The following is a 14,945-nucleotide window of genomic DNA, read 5'->3' as shown; positions in this document are numbered from 1 at the left end:
AAAAAAATAAATCTTAGATGTTTAATAATTTCATCTTTTTTAAATTTGCAATTTAAATTTTTATTAAGACTTTTTGCATGCAATGTAGTATATCATCTATTTTGAATAAGGGTCGACGACCGGCTGTCTCATCTATTGACCCATAGGAGAGTAACAAAGGGTCATACTAAGTCATGTACACATCTACTAGTGTATAAATTCGGAGAAAAAAGGAGAAATGGAAACATTTTGCTCAAATATAGGACCGATAATAAAATAGTGGGAAATTTGACGTGTAAAGTCTGGCATAGCGCTTCCTTTTATATATCCAGATGACCGATAGACATGAGTTTGAAGCGAAATTAAATTTAAATTAATTAAATTTAATAAATTTATTTATTCAACTTGGCAGAATATATGCAATAAATTTAGAATTTAATTATGAAGATTTTCAGTTGAAATAAGACTTTTAGAAAAAATTTTCTTTTTTATATTTTCAAAATATATACTTAATTAATAGTTAAAAAGTCTATGATAGGGGAATTAAAATGAATATTAAAAAATATAATCTTGTATAAATTTTACTTATGAAATCATAGGGATATTCAATTGGTATAGCTCCGAGATATGTCAATATAAGAAAACAATTTACTAAAAACCAAAATAAAATTTTATTTAAATTATTAAAATAAAATGACGATATTTTTTTATTTATAGAAAATGAAAATCTAACAATAATAATAATTGACATTATTAAAGCAACTACTCCTCCTAATTTATTAGGAATTGAACGTAAAATTGCATATGCAAATAAAAAATATCATTCAGGTTGAATATGAGGAGGAGTAATTATTGGATTAGAAATATTAAAATTTTCTGCATCTATTAAATTGTAAGGATAAACAATCACAATTAAAGAAAACATAATTAAAATTGTAAAAATTCCTAGAATGTCTTTAATTCTAAAATAAGGGTGAAAAGGAATTTTATCAATATTTATTGAAATACCTAAAGGATTTCTTGATCCCTTTTCATGAATTAATGTAATATGGATAAGAACTATAAATAATAAAATAAAAGGAAGAAGAAAATGTAAAGAAAAGAATCGAATTAGAGTATTGTTGTCTACAGAAAATCCTCCTCAGATTCAATATGTTATCGATCTTCCAATGTAAGGAATAGCGGAAATTAAATTTGTAATTACAGTTGCCCCTCAAAATGATATTTGCCCTCAAGGTAAAATATAACCTAAGAAAGCTGTTGCTATTAGAATAAAAATAATTATAATTCCAGATAGCCACACTTTAAAAAAATGGAAAGAAGAATAATAAATTCCTCGTGCTACATGAAAATAAAGAAAAATGAAAAATAATGAAGCTCCATTAGCATGAATAGAGCGAATTAATCATCCATTATTAACATCTCGTTGAATATGAGAGATTATGGAAAATGCTGTTGAAATATCTCTTGAAAAATTTATTGATAAAAATAAACCTGTAATAATTTGAGCTATTAAACAAAACCCTAATAATGAACCAAAATTTCATATATATGAAATATTACACGGTGTAGGTAAATTTTTAATTGGGTGAATTAATTTATTGATTAACATAAGTTTGCATTTTAATTATATTTTTTAATTGGACAGTTAATTCAATTTAAATTTTTTGAAATAATTATTAAAGAGATAATAAGAAAAATTATTATTATAATTAATATATTAGTAAAATTTATGAAATAAATTTTACTAATATTAATTATTTCAAAATTTATTATATATGTTGGAAAAGAAATGAGACTTGTTATAAAAATTGAGAATATAATTATTTTTTTATTTACAATAATCTTATAATTAGGGCATAGTCTAATTATATATATAAAGATAATTAATATCCCCCCTAAAATAATTAAAATTATTAATAAAGAAATTAATGAAAATTGAAAGAGAAAATAAAATGAAATTGAAAGAAATAATGTTAATAAAATTAGGGAAATTAATATTGAAATTGGGTTGGATATTGACATGCATAAAATTCTTATTATAATAATTATTTTAATTTCAGAAAATAATATATAAAAAAGTATATAAATTTTGGAGATTTATTGAGATAAATTCTTTTCTGAAATTGAAAGAAAATTTCTAGTTTGATTTACAAAATCAATATTTTTTATAAATTATTTCAACTTATGATAATCTCAATTATAATTTTATATACTATTGGTTTAACATCTTTATTTATGAATCGTCGACAAATAATAATAATTTTATTAAGAATCGAATTTATGTATATATCTTTGTTGTTAATAATATGTATTTATTTTTCTTTTTTTAATATTTTAAGAATTTTTGTATTTTTAATTAGTATTGTTTGTGAAGCTGGTTTAGGATTAAGTTTGTTGGTATTAATAAGTTTTTTTTATGGAAATGAAATAATGAATTCTTTAAATTTAATTAAATGTTAAAATTATTATTGATAGGGTTAATAATTATATGTTTAGTTTTTTATTTAAATTCTTACCAATTAATTGTTTATTTGTTAATATTTTCAATAGTTTCTTTAATAATAAGATTATTTAATAGAGGAATTTATATTTGAAATAATTTTTTTTTAGATTTATTAAGATTAGATATAATAATCTTACCTGTTTGAATTACTTTTCTCATGTTGATTGCTAGCTCATTTTCTAAAACATATATAAACAAATATTTTTTGTTTTATGTTTTATTAATATTAAATTTATTAACTTTATGTTTTTCTTCTAGAAATTTATTAATATTTTATTTTTTTTTTGAAGCTGTTTTATTTCCTATTATTATAATAATTTTTAAATGAGGGAGACAGCCTGAACGTATTCAGGCTGGATTTTATATATTAATATACACAATTTTTGGTTCACTTCCTTTATTAATTTTAACAATTACTTATAAAATTTCTTTTAATATTATTTTTAATGAATGAATTTTTATACAAATAGGCTGTATTTTCTTTATAATAATTTTAGGCTTTTTAGTAAAAATTCCAATATTTTTTTTTCATCTATGATTACCTAAAGCTCACGTTGAAGCTCCTATTTCTGGATCAATAATATTGGCTGGAGTTTTACTAAAATTAGGATTTTATGGAATTTATCGATTTAAAAGATTTTTTTTTTTAAATATAATAAATTTATCATTATTTTTAATTAATGTTTCATTTTTAGGAGCAATTATAATTAAAATTTATTGTTTATTTCAAGTTGACATTAAAGCTTTAATTGCTTATTCATCTATTTCTCATATGGGAATTGCTTTAGCGGGTTGTTTAACATTTTATTCTTTTGGTTCTTATGGTATATTGATAATAATAATTGGCCATGGGTTATGTAGTTCAGGTCTTTTTTGTTTATCAAATATAATTTATGAACGATTTTACACGCGAAATATTTTTTTAATTAAAGGAATAATTATAGTATTTCCAAATTTAACTTTGTGGTGATTTTTATTTAGAATTTTTAATATAGCTGCGCCTTTAACAATAAATTTATTTGGAGAATTATTCTTAAGAGCTAGACTTTTAAAATTTAGAATATTTTTAATACTTCCTATTATAATACTAATTTTTATAAGCGCATGTTATACCATATATATATATAGCTATATTAATCATGGTAAAGGATGAATTTTATTTAGAAATTTTCTAATTTCTGAACGAGAATACTTTTTATTATTTATACATTTTATACCTATATGTTTTTGAATTTTAAAAATTGATTTTTTTATAAAATGAATTTAAAGTTTAATTAGTTTAATTTTTTAAAATTATAAATTGTGGATTTATAGATGAATTTATTTCATTAGACAATTTTTATTAAATGAACCCTTATATTTTTTATAATTAGTTTAATTTTTTTTTTTTTTTTTATAACAATATTTTATTTAAATAACTTTTTAATTTTAGAGTATAATCTTATTTCAATTAATAATCTAGATTTAAAATTATATTTACTGTTTGATTGAATAAGATGTTTATTTTCATGTATTGTTTTATTAATTTCAAGAATAGTATTAATATATAGTTATAGTTATATAAAACATGAAAAAAATAAAATTTCTTTTTGTTGAATAGTATTAATATTTGTTCTATCAATAATTTTATTAATTATAATGCCTAATGCTTTTATATTAATTTTAGGTTGAGACGGTCTTGGGTTAATTTCTTATATTTTAGTTATTTTTTATCAAAGAACAAATTCGTTTAATTCTGGAATAATGACTATTATTAGAAATCGTATTGGAGATGTAATAATAATTATAATAATTATTTTTATATTAAATTTTGGCTCATTTGATTTAATAAGAATAAATAAACTTGAATTTATCTGTGAAATATTTATTGTTACTGCTGGATTAACAAAAAGAGCTCAAATTCCATTCTCTGCTTGACTTCCCGCTGCTATAGCAGCCCCCACTCCAGTTTCTTCCTTAGTTCATTCTTCAACGTTAGTAACAGCTGGAGTTTATTTATTAATTCGTTTTGATTTTTTATTTCAGATTGAATTTTTTAGCGAAATTTTATTTAAAGTTTCGTTTCTTTCTATAATAATAGCAGGGATTAAAGCCTTTTTTGAAAATGATTTAAAGAAAATTATTGCCTTTTTTTCTTTTAGTCAACTTTCAATAATAATAGTAGTTTTGTCAATAAATTTAACTTATTTAGCTTTTTTTCCTTTAATTATACCTGCTGTATTTAAATCAATACTTTTTTTAGGAGCCGGTTTTGTAATTCATAATTTAATAGGAAAACAAGATATTTGAATATTATCAGATTTTTTTTTTTTTAGCCCCTTAGTTTTAAGATGTATATTAATTTCATTTTATTCTTTAATAGGAATTCCATTTATTGGAGGATTTTATTCAAAAGATTTAATTTTAGAATATTTTTTATTGAAAAACTTTAATTTAATTGTATTAGTAATTTTTGTATTAGGAGTAATTTTTACTTTTTTATATAATATACGTTTAATTTATTATATATTTCTTAAGGGCACTTTAGCTAACATTTTAATTAAAATTAATTATGATATTTTTATAAAATTTCCTATTTTTTTTTTAACTTTTTTATTGCTAGTTGTAGGAAATTTACTTTTTTGATTTATTATACCTTATCACAGAATAATTTTTATTACTAATTTACAAAAATTGTTAAGATTAATTTTATTAATAGTAGTTTTATATATAAGAATTTATTTTATAAAAATTAGTTATTTAAATCCTAAAAATTTCGAATTTTTTATAACAATATGATTCTTATCAAAATTAACAAGTTTAGGCCCCCTTTTCAATACAAAAAATTTTTTGAAAATAAAAATTAAGGATTGCCCTTGAATTGAAAAAAAAAAACCCCTAGGAATAAAAAGTATATTTATAAAAAATTATAAAATTTCATTTCTTTCTAATAAAATATCTTTTCCTAAAATTATTATATTAACTATACTATTTATTTTATAAAAAATTTAATTTTCAAAGTTTAATAAAAAAACATTACGTTGAAAATGTAAAAATACTTTTTTTTTGGAAATTTTTTTTGAGTTTAAATTCCAAAAAATGATGCAAATAACTTTAGGTGTAAATGCATAAAAAATTTTGAATTTTTAGGAAATAATTAATTTTATTAAAGTTAAAGTTTAATTAGTAAAAATATAAATATACATATTTTATCCTAACAAGATGACCCTAAATTCAGGCATGTTACTATGCCGGAATAGTATATCATCTATTTTGAATAAGGGGCGACGACCGGCTGTCTCATCTATGACCCATAGGAGAGTAACAAAGTAATACTAAGTCATGTACACATCTACTAGTGTATAAATTCGGAGAAAAAAGGAGAAATGGAAACATTTTGCTCAAATATAGGACCGATAATAAAATAGTGGGAAATTTGACGTGTAAAGTCTGGCATAGCGCTTCCTTTTATATATCCAGATGACCGATAGACATGAGTTTGAAGCGAAATTAAATTAGAAAGTTTAACTTTTTAACTAGATTAAATTTTTAATTTAAATTTGGTTTGGTTTATGAGAAAAATTTTCTAGTTTTTTTATAAAATAATTTAAAAAAAAAACTAGAAAATTTAATTTAATTAATAATTATAAATTATTGAGAACTAGTATTAATTTCTAGCTAAATTTGTGCCAGCAGCAGCGGTTAAACAAATAGAATCATTCTCTTTTTAATTAAATTTAAATAAATATTATTTAAGTAATTTAAATTAAAGGTGAAATTTTTTTTTAAATTTATTTTAAAATTAAAATTTTAATTCCTTTTTTAAACTAGGATTAGATACCCTATTATTAGGGAGCTTGACATTGTAAGTATATAAATATTATGAAAGCAAAAAATTATGGCGGTATCTTAAGCTTTTCAGAGGAATTTGCTCTATAATGGATAAAACACCTTAATCTTACTTTAATTGGTAAAAGACAGTTTGTATACCACTATTAAAATAATAATATACAATTATTATTGAAGTATATTATTTATATATTTAAATAAAATTAAGTCAAGGTGCAGCAGAAATTAAAGTATGAAGTGAATTACAGTCCTTTTTAGGTAAAAGAAATGAAAAAAAGTTTAGGATTTGAAAGTAAAATTAAAATAGAAAGTTAATTTGAATTAAGCTCTAGGATATGTACATATCGCCCGTCACTCTTTTTTAAGATAAGTCGTAACAAAGATAAAATACTGGAAAGTGTTTTAAAAAATGAAATCATTAGATATTTCATTTACAATGAAAATTCGTATATAATTTACCACTTTTTTTAAAAAAAAAGTAATTCAATTAGCATTTATTTATTGAAATTAATTAAATTGTTGATTTTTTTCTTCGAACTGAAAAGGATAATTTATTAAAAATTAAAAAGTAAATTAAATGTACCTTTTGCATAAGGGATTTTCTAAAAAAAATAAAAATTTAAATTTCTAGAAATAAGTTGATCTAAAATTTATATTAATTTTATATTTCATTATAAAATAAAAATAGTTTTTAGATGTGAAATGCTTGTCAAAACTTAAAATATCTAGTTTATATAAAAAAATTATATATTGTTCTATAATAAATGCTTTTATTTATAAAATTATAGAAGATTAATCTTGGGATAAGCTAAGATTTAATTTTTTAAAATTAAAAATTTTTAAAAGGAAGGAGTAAAATTATTCTATATATTGTTATAATTAATTTATTTTTTAAATAAAAAATGATTTTTTTTTATTGGTTTAAGATAATTTTTACTTAAAATAAAAATGAAAGTATTAGTATAAGAACATATAAATAAAATAAATTAAAATAAAATTATATACTTTATTTAAATAAATTTAAAGAATTCAACAAATAATTTTTCTGACTGTTTAATAAAAACAACTTATTTAGTTAATATTATTAAATGTAAATCCTGCTCAATGAAAATCTTTAAATTGCTGTAGTATTTTGACTATACAAAGGTATTGTAATAAGGTTTTAATTGAATGCTAAAAGAATGGAATTACAGGGAAAAGTTTTTTTAAATTTAATAATTGAAGTTATTTTAATTTGTGAAGAAACAATTATATAAATTAAAGACAAGAAGACCCTAAGAATTTAAGAATTTTTATTAATATATTATATATATATATATAAATAAAATTCTTAGTTGGGGCAACTAAAAAATATATTAAACTTTTTTTTTAAAAAAAAGACCCATTATTAATGATAATATGAAAAAAATACTCTAGGGATAACAGCGTAATAATTTTTGATAGATCTTATAGACAAAATAGTTTGCGACCTCGATGTTGGATTAGGATACTTTTTTAATGAAGATGTTAAAAAAAGAAGTTTGTTCAACTTTTAAATTCCTACATGATCTGAGTTTAGACCGATGAGAATCAGGTTGGTTTCTATCTTAATTTAAATTTAATTTTAGCTAGTACGAAAGGAATTCTAAAAATTAATTTTTTTAATATAATTTAATTTTATTTGCATCATTTTTTGGAATTATTAAAGTGGCAGAAAAATGCCAGGAATTTAAGCTTCCTTAATGAAAATTTCCTTTAATAATGTTAAATTTTATTCAATTTACAATTCTTATTTTAGTAGTTTTATTAAGAGTAGCATTTTTTACACTAATAGAGCGAAAAATTTTAGGTTATTGTCATATTCGGAAGGGGCCTAATAAAGCAGGAATTGAAGGATTATTACAACCATTTAGAGATGCTTTAAAGCTTTTTAGAAAAGAAATGAATTTTATATTCTATATAAATATAATAATTCAATTTATTTCTCCTTTAGTAATAATTTCAATAATAATAATAATATGAATAATTTTCTTATATAAAAATAATACAATAAATTTAAATTTAAGTATTGTTTTTATAGTTTGCATTTCAAGAATTAGAAGTTATACTATTTTATTTAGAGGATGAGCCTCTAATTCAAAATATTCTCTTATTGGGGCATATCGAGGGTTTGCTCAGGTAATTTCTTATGAAGTAAGAATAGCTTTAATTTTAGTTAGTTTATGCTTAGTGGCAGAAAGATATAATATAAAAAATTTTATAATAAGTCAAAGGAAATTTCCATTAATTTTTGGTTTTTTTTTTATTTTTGTAGTTTGAATATTTACAATTTTAGCGGAAATAAATCGAGTTCCTTTTGATTTATCTGAAAGAGAATCTGAATTAGTTTCAGGATTTAATATTGAGTATGGGTCTTGATTATTTGCAATTATTTTTATATCAGAATATGGAATAATTATAATTATTAGATATATTACAAATTATTTATTTATAGGAAATATAGCTTTTGCAGAAATTTCTATACTTATATTAATAATAACATTTATTATTATTCGGAGAACATATGTTCGGATACGTTATGATCAATTAATAATAATAGCATGAAAAATTATTTTACCTCAAAGAATTATTTTTTTATTTGTTATTTTTAATTTAAAACTCAACCTTTTTAATTTTATTTGCATCATTTTTTGGAATTTAAACTCAATCTTTTTAATTTTATTTGCATCATTTTTTGGAATTTAAACTAACCTTTTTAATTTTATTTGCATCATTTTTTGGAATTTAAACTCAATCTTTTTAATTTTATTTGCATCATTTTTTGGAATTTAAACTTAAAAAGGTTCTAACAATGAAAATGTTAAGTGTTATGAAGCTACACTATTTAAATAAAGATTAAATGAATTTTTCATTAATTATAGGTTAGAAGCCTAATTATATTAATCTTTAAATTTAATAGGATTAAGAAATCAATAAAATTCATTAACAATGAAATGCCTCAAATTTTGGCTTCTATTAAAAAATAGAAATTTTTCTAAATTCAGGCCGAAACTGAATGCAATTTAATATCGCTTTATTTTATTTAGAAAAGGATAATCTCAATTTCTAATTGCAAATTAGGTTTTATTTTTTTTAAATACTTTTCTAATATTATTTAAGTCAATCTAACATTCTAAATTTATATTCATATAATAATCCCAATAAAATTAATAAATTAATTATTAAAAATGATAAAGTAAAAATTAAATTTTTATTTATTGCTAATAAAGGAAAGGGAATAATAATATCAATTTCAATATCAAAGACTAAAAAAATAATACCGATTAAGAAAAACTTAAGAGAAAAAGGCACACGTGACAAAGAAAAGGGGTCGAACCCACACTCAAAAGGGGAATTTTTTTCTTTTCTCTCTAAATTTTTAAAATTTATTATTATGAATATAGTTAATAACATTATTAAAATAATTAAAATTAAAAATAAATAAATTATTTAATTTTATTTAAAACTTTTTAATTGGAAATTAAATGTACTCTTCTACTTATACTAATTAAATAATAAACTCATCAATATATAAATGTAAATAAAAATAATCATACTACATCAACAAAATGTCAATACCAAGCGGATGCTTCAAAGCCAAAGAAATGGTCAGAAGAAATTAATTGATTTTTAATTCGAATGAAGGAAACAATTAAAAAAATTGATCCAATTAAAACATGGAAACCATGAAAGCCAGTAGTTATAAAGAAAGTTGAACCAAAAATGCTATCTGAAATGGAAAATTGAGCTTGAGAATATTCAAAAATTTGAAAAGCAGTAAATATAACACCTAAGAAAATTGTAATTTTTAAAGAAGTTAAAGCAGAAATATAATTTTTATTTAAAATAGCATGATGTCTTCAGGTTACTGTAATACCAGATGAAATTAAAATTGTTGAATTTAATAAAGGAATTTCAAATGGATTAAAAGGAATAATGTTCTTAGGAGGTCATAAACTTCCAATTTCAATATTAGGTGATAGACTTCTATGAAAGAAAGCTCAGAAGAAAGAAATAAAAAAAAAAACTTCAGATAAAATAAAAAATAATATTCCTAATTTTAATCCGTTTAGTACTCATTTTGTATGAAATCCTTGAAAGGAAGCTTCTCGAGAAATATCTCGTCATCATTGAAATGAAGAAATAAAAATTATAAAAATTGCTATTAAAATTAAAGTAGAATTTAAATTATGGAAATAACTTACAAATCCTAGAGTTAAAGAAAAAGCTGAAATTGATCTTGTTAAGGGTCATGGGCTTTTTTCTACTAAATGAAAAGGATGAAATATCATATGTTATTAAATATAATTTAAGTTTCATTAATGTATAATGAAATTAGAATTGCAAAAACAAATCTTTGAATAAATGCAACAGCAGTTTCTAGTAAAATTAAAATCATTATCAATGGAATTGATATAATTAAAAATGTTTCCCCTAATAAAGAAATAGATGAAAGAAGATGGATTAATAAATGGCCTCTAATTATATTTGCTATTAGACGAACAGATAAAGTAATAGGGCGAATTAAATTTCTTACAGTTTCAATAAAAACCATAAAAAATCTTAAGAAAATAGGTGATCCCCAAGGAACAAGGGGTGATATTATTATATTAGTTTTATTTAAAACTAAATAAATAATTATTCTAATTCATAATGGAAATGCAAAAAATATAGTAAAAATTATATGGCTTGAAGCAGTAAAAATATAAGGGAAAAGACCTAAAATATTGTTTATCAAAATAAATAAAAAAATAGAAGTAACAATTAAACTATTTTTTGTTTTGTGAGATTTTAAATTATTTTCAATTTCCTGAAAAAAATTTTTCAGCAGTTTTTTTCAGGAAATTGAAAATAATGAAGAACAGGATCAGTAAAAGTAAGGAATAATAAAAATTCATGAAAATATGACTAACCAATTAAACCTAAAATTTAAGGATGTTGACGGATCGAAAATTAAAAATAAATTATTTATCATTTATCAGTATTTTTTTTTTTCTAATTTATTAGTAAATTTATTATTATAATTAAATGAAATGAAATATAAAATTAATATGAAACAGGTAATTGATAATATTAAATTTGTTGTTAATAAGATTCAATTTATTGGGAAAATTTGGGGAATTAAAAAACACTTTAAGTAATTAAAGAATGACATTCTTTTGTTATTTTTTTTAACTAGTTTTTCATTGAAAGTTAATATTAACTATGAATTGGTTTAAGAGACCATTGCTTATAAATTTCAGCCATTCAATGAATTTTGGATGAAATTTATAAAATTTTTTATAGAAGTAATTTCTATTGAAATTGGTATAAATCTATGATTTGCACCACAAATTTCTGAACATTGGCCAAAGTATATTCCTGGCCGATTAGAAGAAGAAAAGCATTGATTTAATCGACCAGGAATAGCATCTATTTTTAAACCTAAAGATGGAATAGTTCATGAATGGATTACATCAGTTGATGAAATTAGAAATTTAATGTTTGTATTTATTGGAATAACTAAATTATTATCAGTTTCTAAAAGGCGAATTGAATTTAAATTCATTTCTGATTCTGGGATTATAAATGAGTCAAATTCTTTATTGAAATCTGAGTACTCATATGATCAATATCATTGATGTCCAAGAACTTTAATTGAAATCTGAGAATTAAATATTTCATCAGTTAAATATAGTAAATGAAGAGAAGGAATTGCAATGAAAATTAATGTAATTGCTGGAATAATTGTTCAAATAAATTCGATTTCTTGCCCTTCTATTATTGAACGTCTTGTGAAATTGTTTAGTATGATATTAATAATTATGTAAATAGTAATAATAGTAATTATCATAATAATTATTATTGAATGATCATGAAAAAATGCTATTTGTTCTATAATAGGAGAGTTTATATCAGAGAAAGATATTTGTGATCAAGTTATCATATGTTTATTTTAAAATAATATTATTTTGATTAAATGAATGTTCTGATGGGGGAAAGTTTAATATTCATTCAATTGAACAATTAGTTATATGAGAAGAATAAATTATTTTTTTTTCTAAGAATCTAAGTCAAATAATAGAAATAATTAAAATTACTCCCATTAATGAAATTATTGAGCCTAAAGATGAAATAAAATTTCATTTAGAAAAAAAGTCTGGGTAATCTGAATAACGACGGGGTATTCCTGCTAAGCCTAAAAAATGTTGAGGAAAAAAAGTTAAATTTACTCCAATAAATGTAATAAAAAATTGAGTTTTTATTAAAATTGAGTTAAAGTTTAATCCAAAAAATATAGGAAATCAATGAGCAATTGCTCCTATGATTGCAAAAACTGCACCTATTGAAAGAACGTAATGAAAGTGAGCTACAACATAATACGTATCGTGTAGAATAATATCAATAGATGAATTTGCTAATATAATACCAGTTAATCCTCCAATTGTAAATAAAAATACAAATCCTAATGCTCATAAAATAGGAGGATTATAATTAATATTTGAGCCGTGCAAAGTAGCTAATCAGCTAAAAATTTTAATGCCAGTAGGTACTGCAATGATTATAGTGGCTGATGTGAAGTAAGCTCGTGTATCAACATCTATTCCTACTGTAAATATATGATGAGCCCATACAATAAATCCGAGTAAACCAATTGCTGCTATTGCATAAATTATTCCTAAGTTTCCAAAAGGTTCCTTTTTACCTGTTCTAAAGCAAATAATTTGTGAAATTATTCCAAATCCCGGAAGAATTAAAATGTAGACCTCGGGGTGCCCGAAAAATCAAAATAGATGTTGATATAAAATTGGATCTCCCCCCCCTGAAGGGTCAAAGAATGATGTATTAAAATTTCGATCTGTTAATAATATGGTAATTGCCCCTGCTAAAACAGGTAAGGAAAGTAAAAGTAAAATTGCAGTAATTAATACTGATCAAACAAATAAAGGTATACGTTCAAGAGTTATTCCAATTGATCGTATGTTAATAATTGTAGTAATAAAATTAATTGCTCCTAGAATTGATGATGCTCCTGCTAAATGAAGAGAGAAAATTGCTAAATCTACTGAAGGGCCATAATGTGATAAATTGGAAGATAAAGGAGGGTAAACTGTTCAACCAGTCCCTGCTCCTGATTCAATTAAAGAAGAATTGATTAATAAGAATAGTGAAGGTGGAAGTAATCAAAACCTTATATTATTTATTCGGGGAAAAGCTATATCTGGAGCACCTAATATAATTGGGACAAGCCAATTTCCAAACCCCCCGATTATAATAGGTATAACTATAAAAAAAATTATAATGAAAGCGTGAGCAGTAACAATTACGTTATAAATTTGATCATTTCCAATTAATGTCCCAGGTTGGCTAAGTTCTATTCGAATAAGAATTCTTATTCTTATTCCTATTATTCCAGCTCATCTTCCAAAAATTAAATATATAGTCCCAATGTCTTTATGATTTGTAGAGTATATTCATCGCGGTAAAATGGCTGAATTTTAGGCGATAAATTGTAAATTTATTTATGAATAATTTCTTTTACTTAAGATTTATTTATAAAATAATTTTTACTTTGAAGGTAAATAGTTTTTTTAACTTAAAATCTTAATAAATTCATAAATTTATAAAAAAAATTAAAAATATTAAATTTATATTGATAAATAAAGTTTTATTATTAAAATTAATTTTTAAATTTTTAAGGGTTTTTAAATTTAAAAAGAAAATAGGTGTTAAAATTTTAAAATAAAAGAATAAATTAATTAAAGAAGAGGTAATTAAAATTATAATAATAAAAGTTCTAAATTTTATTAAAATAAAAATAGTTATTATTTTTATAAAAAATCCTAAAAAAGGGGGTATTCCACCTAAGGATATGAAATGTATAATGAAATTTATTTTTTCATTATAATTAATTTTATTGTTAAAAATTGTAAATATAGAGTAAATTTTATGTTTTTTACAACTTTTTATAATTGAGAAAATAATAATTGAATAAATTATAATATATGTTATTCAAAAATTAATTTTAAAAAAAATTAAAGAAATTATTCAACCTTGATGAGAAATTGAAGAAAGAATTAATAATTTTTTGAAAAGTTTTAAGTTTAAAGCTAAAATGGATCTAGTTAATGTGGATATTATAATTAAAATAATAATTTTATTGAAAAAGAAATTAGAAAGAATAAATAATGGAATAATTTTTTGAATTGATAAAATTAGAAACAATGCATCAAAATTTAATGATTCTCTAATTCTTATAATTCAAAAATGAAAAGGAATAATAGCTAATTTAATTAAAATAGTTATATTTATAATTATTAAAAAAATTAAAGAATTTCTTAAATTAAATTGGAATCTTGAAATAAAAAATAAAGATGAAGAAAATGATTGGATAATGAAATAGATGATTATTGAGTTACAATTTTTAATTTTGTAGTTATTTATAATTGGGATAAATCTTATTAAATTTATTTCTATTGATAATCAATAAATAAATCACGAATTTGAAGAAATTGAAATTAAAATTGTTATTATAATTATTCATATTATTGATTTTTTAAAAAAAATTAATAAAGGATTTTAAATCATATTTGGGGTATGAACCCAATAGCTTAATGGATTAGCTTACTTTATT

The 14,945-nt window shown here is 21.2% G+C and overlaps 13 protein-coding genes across 13 annotated transcripts, besides 26 other annotated features; 4 read left to right on the top strand and 9 right to left on the bottom strand. All coding sequences in view use genetic code 5, as the record gives it.

Annotated features, from left to right (window-relative positions):
* Positions 1-8: 8 nt before the first annotated feature.
* Positions 9-71, bottom strand: a tRNA (tRNA-Cys).
* Positions 72-379: a sequence feature (control region).
* Positions 379-440, top strand: a tRNA (tRNA-Leu).
* A 1-nt stretch (position 441) lies between these two features.
* Positions 442-510, bottom strand: a tRNA (tRNA-Ser).
* On the bottom strand, positions 509-1,591 carry CYTB (cytochrome b). Its single transcript has one exon. It carries the CDS (start codon positions 1,589-1,591, stop codon positions 509-511), a length of 1,083 nt encoding a protein of 360 aa, YP_009122938.1.
* Positions 1,592-1,602: 11 nt separating this feature from the next.
* Positions 1,603-2,037, bottom strand: ND6 (NADH dehydrogenase subunit 6). The gene has a single exon. It carries the CDS (start codon positions 2,035-2,037, stop codon positions 1,603-1,605), a length of 435 nt encoding a protein of 144 aa, YP_009122937.1.
* Positions 2,038-2,039: 2 nt separating this feature from the next.
* Positions 2,040-2,103, bottom strand: a tRNA (tRNA-Pro).
* Positions 2,104-2,164, bottom strand: a tRNA (tRNA-Thr).
* A 2-nt stretch (positions 2,165-2,166) lies between these two features.
* On the top strand, positions 2,167-2,442 carry ND4L (NADH dehydrogenase subunit 4L). Its single transcript has one exon. It carries the CDS (start codon positions 2,167-2,169, stop codon positions 2,440-2,442), a length of 276 nt encoding a protein of 91 aa, YP_009122936.1.
* Positions 2,436-3,752, top strand: ND4 (NADH dehydrogenase subunit 4). Its single transcript has one exon. The coding sequence runs from the start codon at positions 2,436-2,438 to the stop codon at positions 3,750-3,752; it is 1,317 nt and encodes a 438-aa protein (YP_009122935.1).
* A 1-nt stretch (position 3,753) lies between these two features.
* Positions 3,754-3,820, top strand: a tRNA (tRNA-His).
* ND5 (NADH dehydrogenase subunit 5) lies at positions 3,821-5,467 on the top strand. The gene has a single exon. It carries the CDS (start codon positions 3,821-3,823, stop codon positions 5,465-5,467), a length of 1,647 nt encoding a protein of 548 aa, YP_009122934.1.
* An 8-nt stretch (positions 5,468-5,475) lies between these two features.
* Positions 5,476-5,539, top strand: a tRNA (tRNA-Phe).
* Positions 5,540-5,573: 34 nt separating this feature from the next.
* Positions 5,574-5,640, top strand: a tRNA (tRNA-Gln).
* An 8-nt stretch (positions 5,641-5,648) lies between these two features.
* Positions 5,649-5,712, bottom strand: a tRNA (tRNA-Ile).
* Positions 5,713-6,020: a sequence feature (control region).
* Positions 6,021-6,717, top strand: an rRNA (12S ribosomal RNA).
* A 1-nt stretch (position 6,718) lies between these two features.
* Positions 6,719-6,779, bottom strand: a tRNA (tRNA-Val).
* Positions 6,780-7,993, top strand: an rRNA (16S ribosomal RNA).
* Positions 7,994-8,053, top strand: a tRNA (tRNA-Leu).
* ND1 (NADH dehydrogenase subunit 1) lies at positions 8,054-9,037 on the top strand. The gene has a single exon. It carries the CDS (start codon positions 8,054-8,056, stop codon positions 9,035-9,037), a length of 984 nt encoding a protein of 327 aa, YP_009122933.1.
* Positions 9,038-9,117: 80 nt separating this feature from the next.
* Positions 9,118-9,182, bottom strand: a tRNA (tRNA-Glu).
* Positions 9,183-9,239, bottom strand: a tRNA (tRNA-Ser).
* Positions 9,240-9,243: 4 nt separating this feature from the next.
* Positions 9,244-9,312, bottom strand: a tRNA (tRNA-Asn).
* Positions 9,313-9,372, bottom strand: a tRNA (tRNA-Arg).
* Positions 9,373-9,375: 3 nt separating this feature from the next.
* Positions 9,376-9,438, bottom strand: a tRNA (tRNA-Ala).
* Positions 9,439-9,442: 4 nt separating this feature from the next.
* On the bottom strand, positions 9,443-9,778 carry ND3 (NADH dehydrogenase subunit 3). The gene has a single exon. It carries the CDS (start codon positions 9,776-9,778, stop codon positions 9,443-9,445), a length of 336 nt encoding a protein of 111 aa, YP_009122932.1.
* Positions 9,778-9,846, bottom strand: a tRNA (tRNA-Gly).
* COX3 (cytochrome c oxidase subunit III) lies at positions 9,846-10,623 on the bottom strand. Its single transcript has one exon. A coding segment is annotated over exon 1 (778 nt).
* A 17-nt stretch (positions 10,624-10,640) lies between these two features.
* Positions 10,641-11,306, bottom strand: ATP6 (ATP synthase F0 subunit 6). The gene has a single exon. It carries the CDS (start codon positions 11,304-11,306, stop codon positions 10,641-10,643), a length of 666 nt encoding a protein of 221 aa, YP_009122930.1.
* On the bottom strand, positions 11,307-11,453 carry ATP8 (ATP synthase F0 subunit 8). Its single transcript has one exon. The coding sequence runs from the start codon at positions 11,451-11,453 to the stop codon at positions 11,307-11,309; it is 147 nt and encodes a 48-aa protein (YP_009122929.1).
* Positions 11,454-11,515, bottom strand: a tRNA (tRNA-Asp).
* Positions 11,515-11,584, bottom strand: a tRNA (tRNA-Lys).
* Positions 11,585-12,257, bottom strand: COX2 (cytochrome c oxidase subunit II). Its single transcript has one exon. A coding segment is annotated over exon 1 (673 nt).
* Positions 12,258-12,261: 4 nt separating this feature from the next.
* Positions 12,262-13,800, bottom strand: COX1 (cytochrome c oxidase subunit I). Its single transcript has one exon. The coding sequence runs from the start codon at positions 13,798-13,800 to the stop codon at positions 12,262-12,264; it is 1,539 nt and encodes a 512-aa protein (YP_009122927.1).
* Positions 13,793-13,855, top strand: a tRNA (tRNA-Tyr).
* Positions 13,856-13,917, bottom strand: a tRNA (tRNA-Trp).
* Positions 13,916-14,878, bottom strand: ND2 (NADH dehydrogenase subunit 2). Its single transcript has one exon. The coding sequence runs from the start codon at positions 14,876-14,878 to the stop codon at positions 13,916-13,918; it is 963 nt and encodes a 320-aa protein (YP_009122926.1).
* Positions 14,879-14,945, bottom strand: a tRNA (tRNA-Met).

Source organism: Dermacentor silvarum, mitochondrion (genome assembly GCF_013339745.2).
Source record: "Dermacentor silvarum mitochondrion, complete genome".
In the NCBI taxonomy this organism is placed as follows: domain Eukaryota; kingdom Metazoa; phylum Arthropoda; class Arachnida; order Ixodida; family Ixodidae; genus Dermacentor; species Dermacentor silvarum.
The sequence above is the reverse complement of the archived record's forward strand: the minus strand, read 5'-3'. Positions and strand labels throughout refer to the sequence as shown.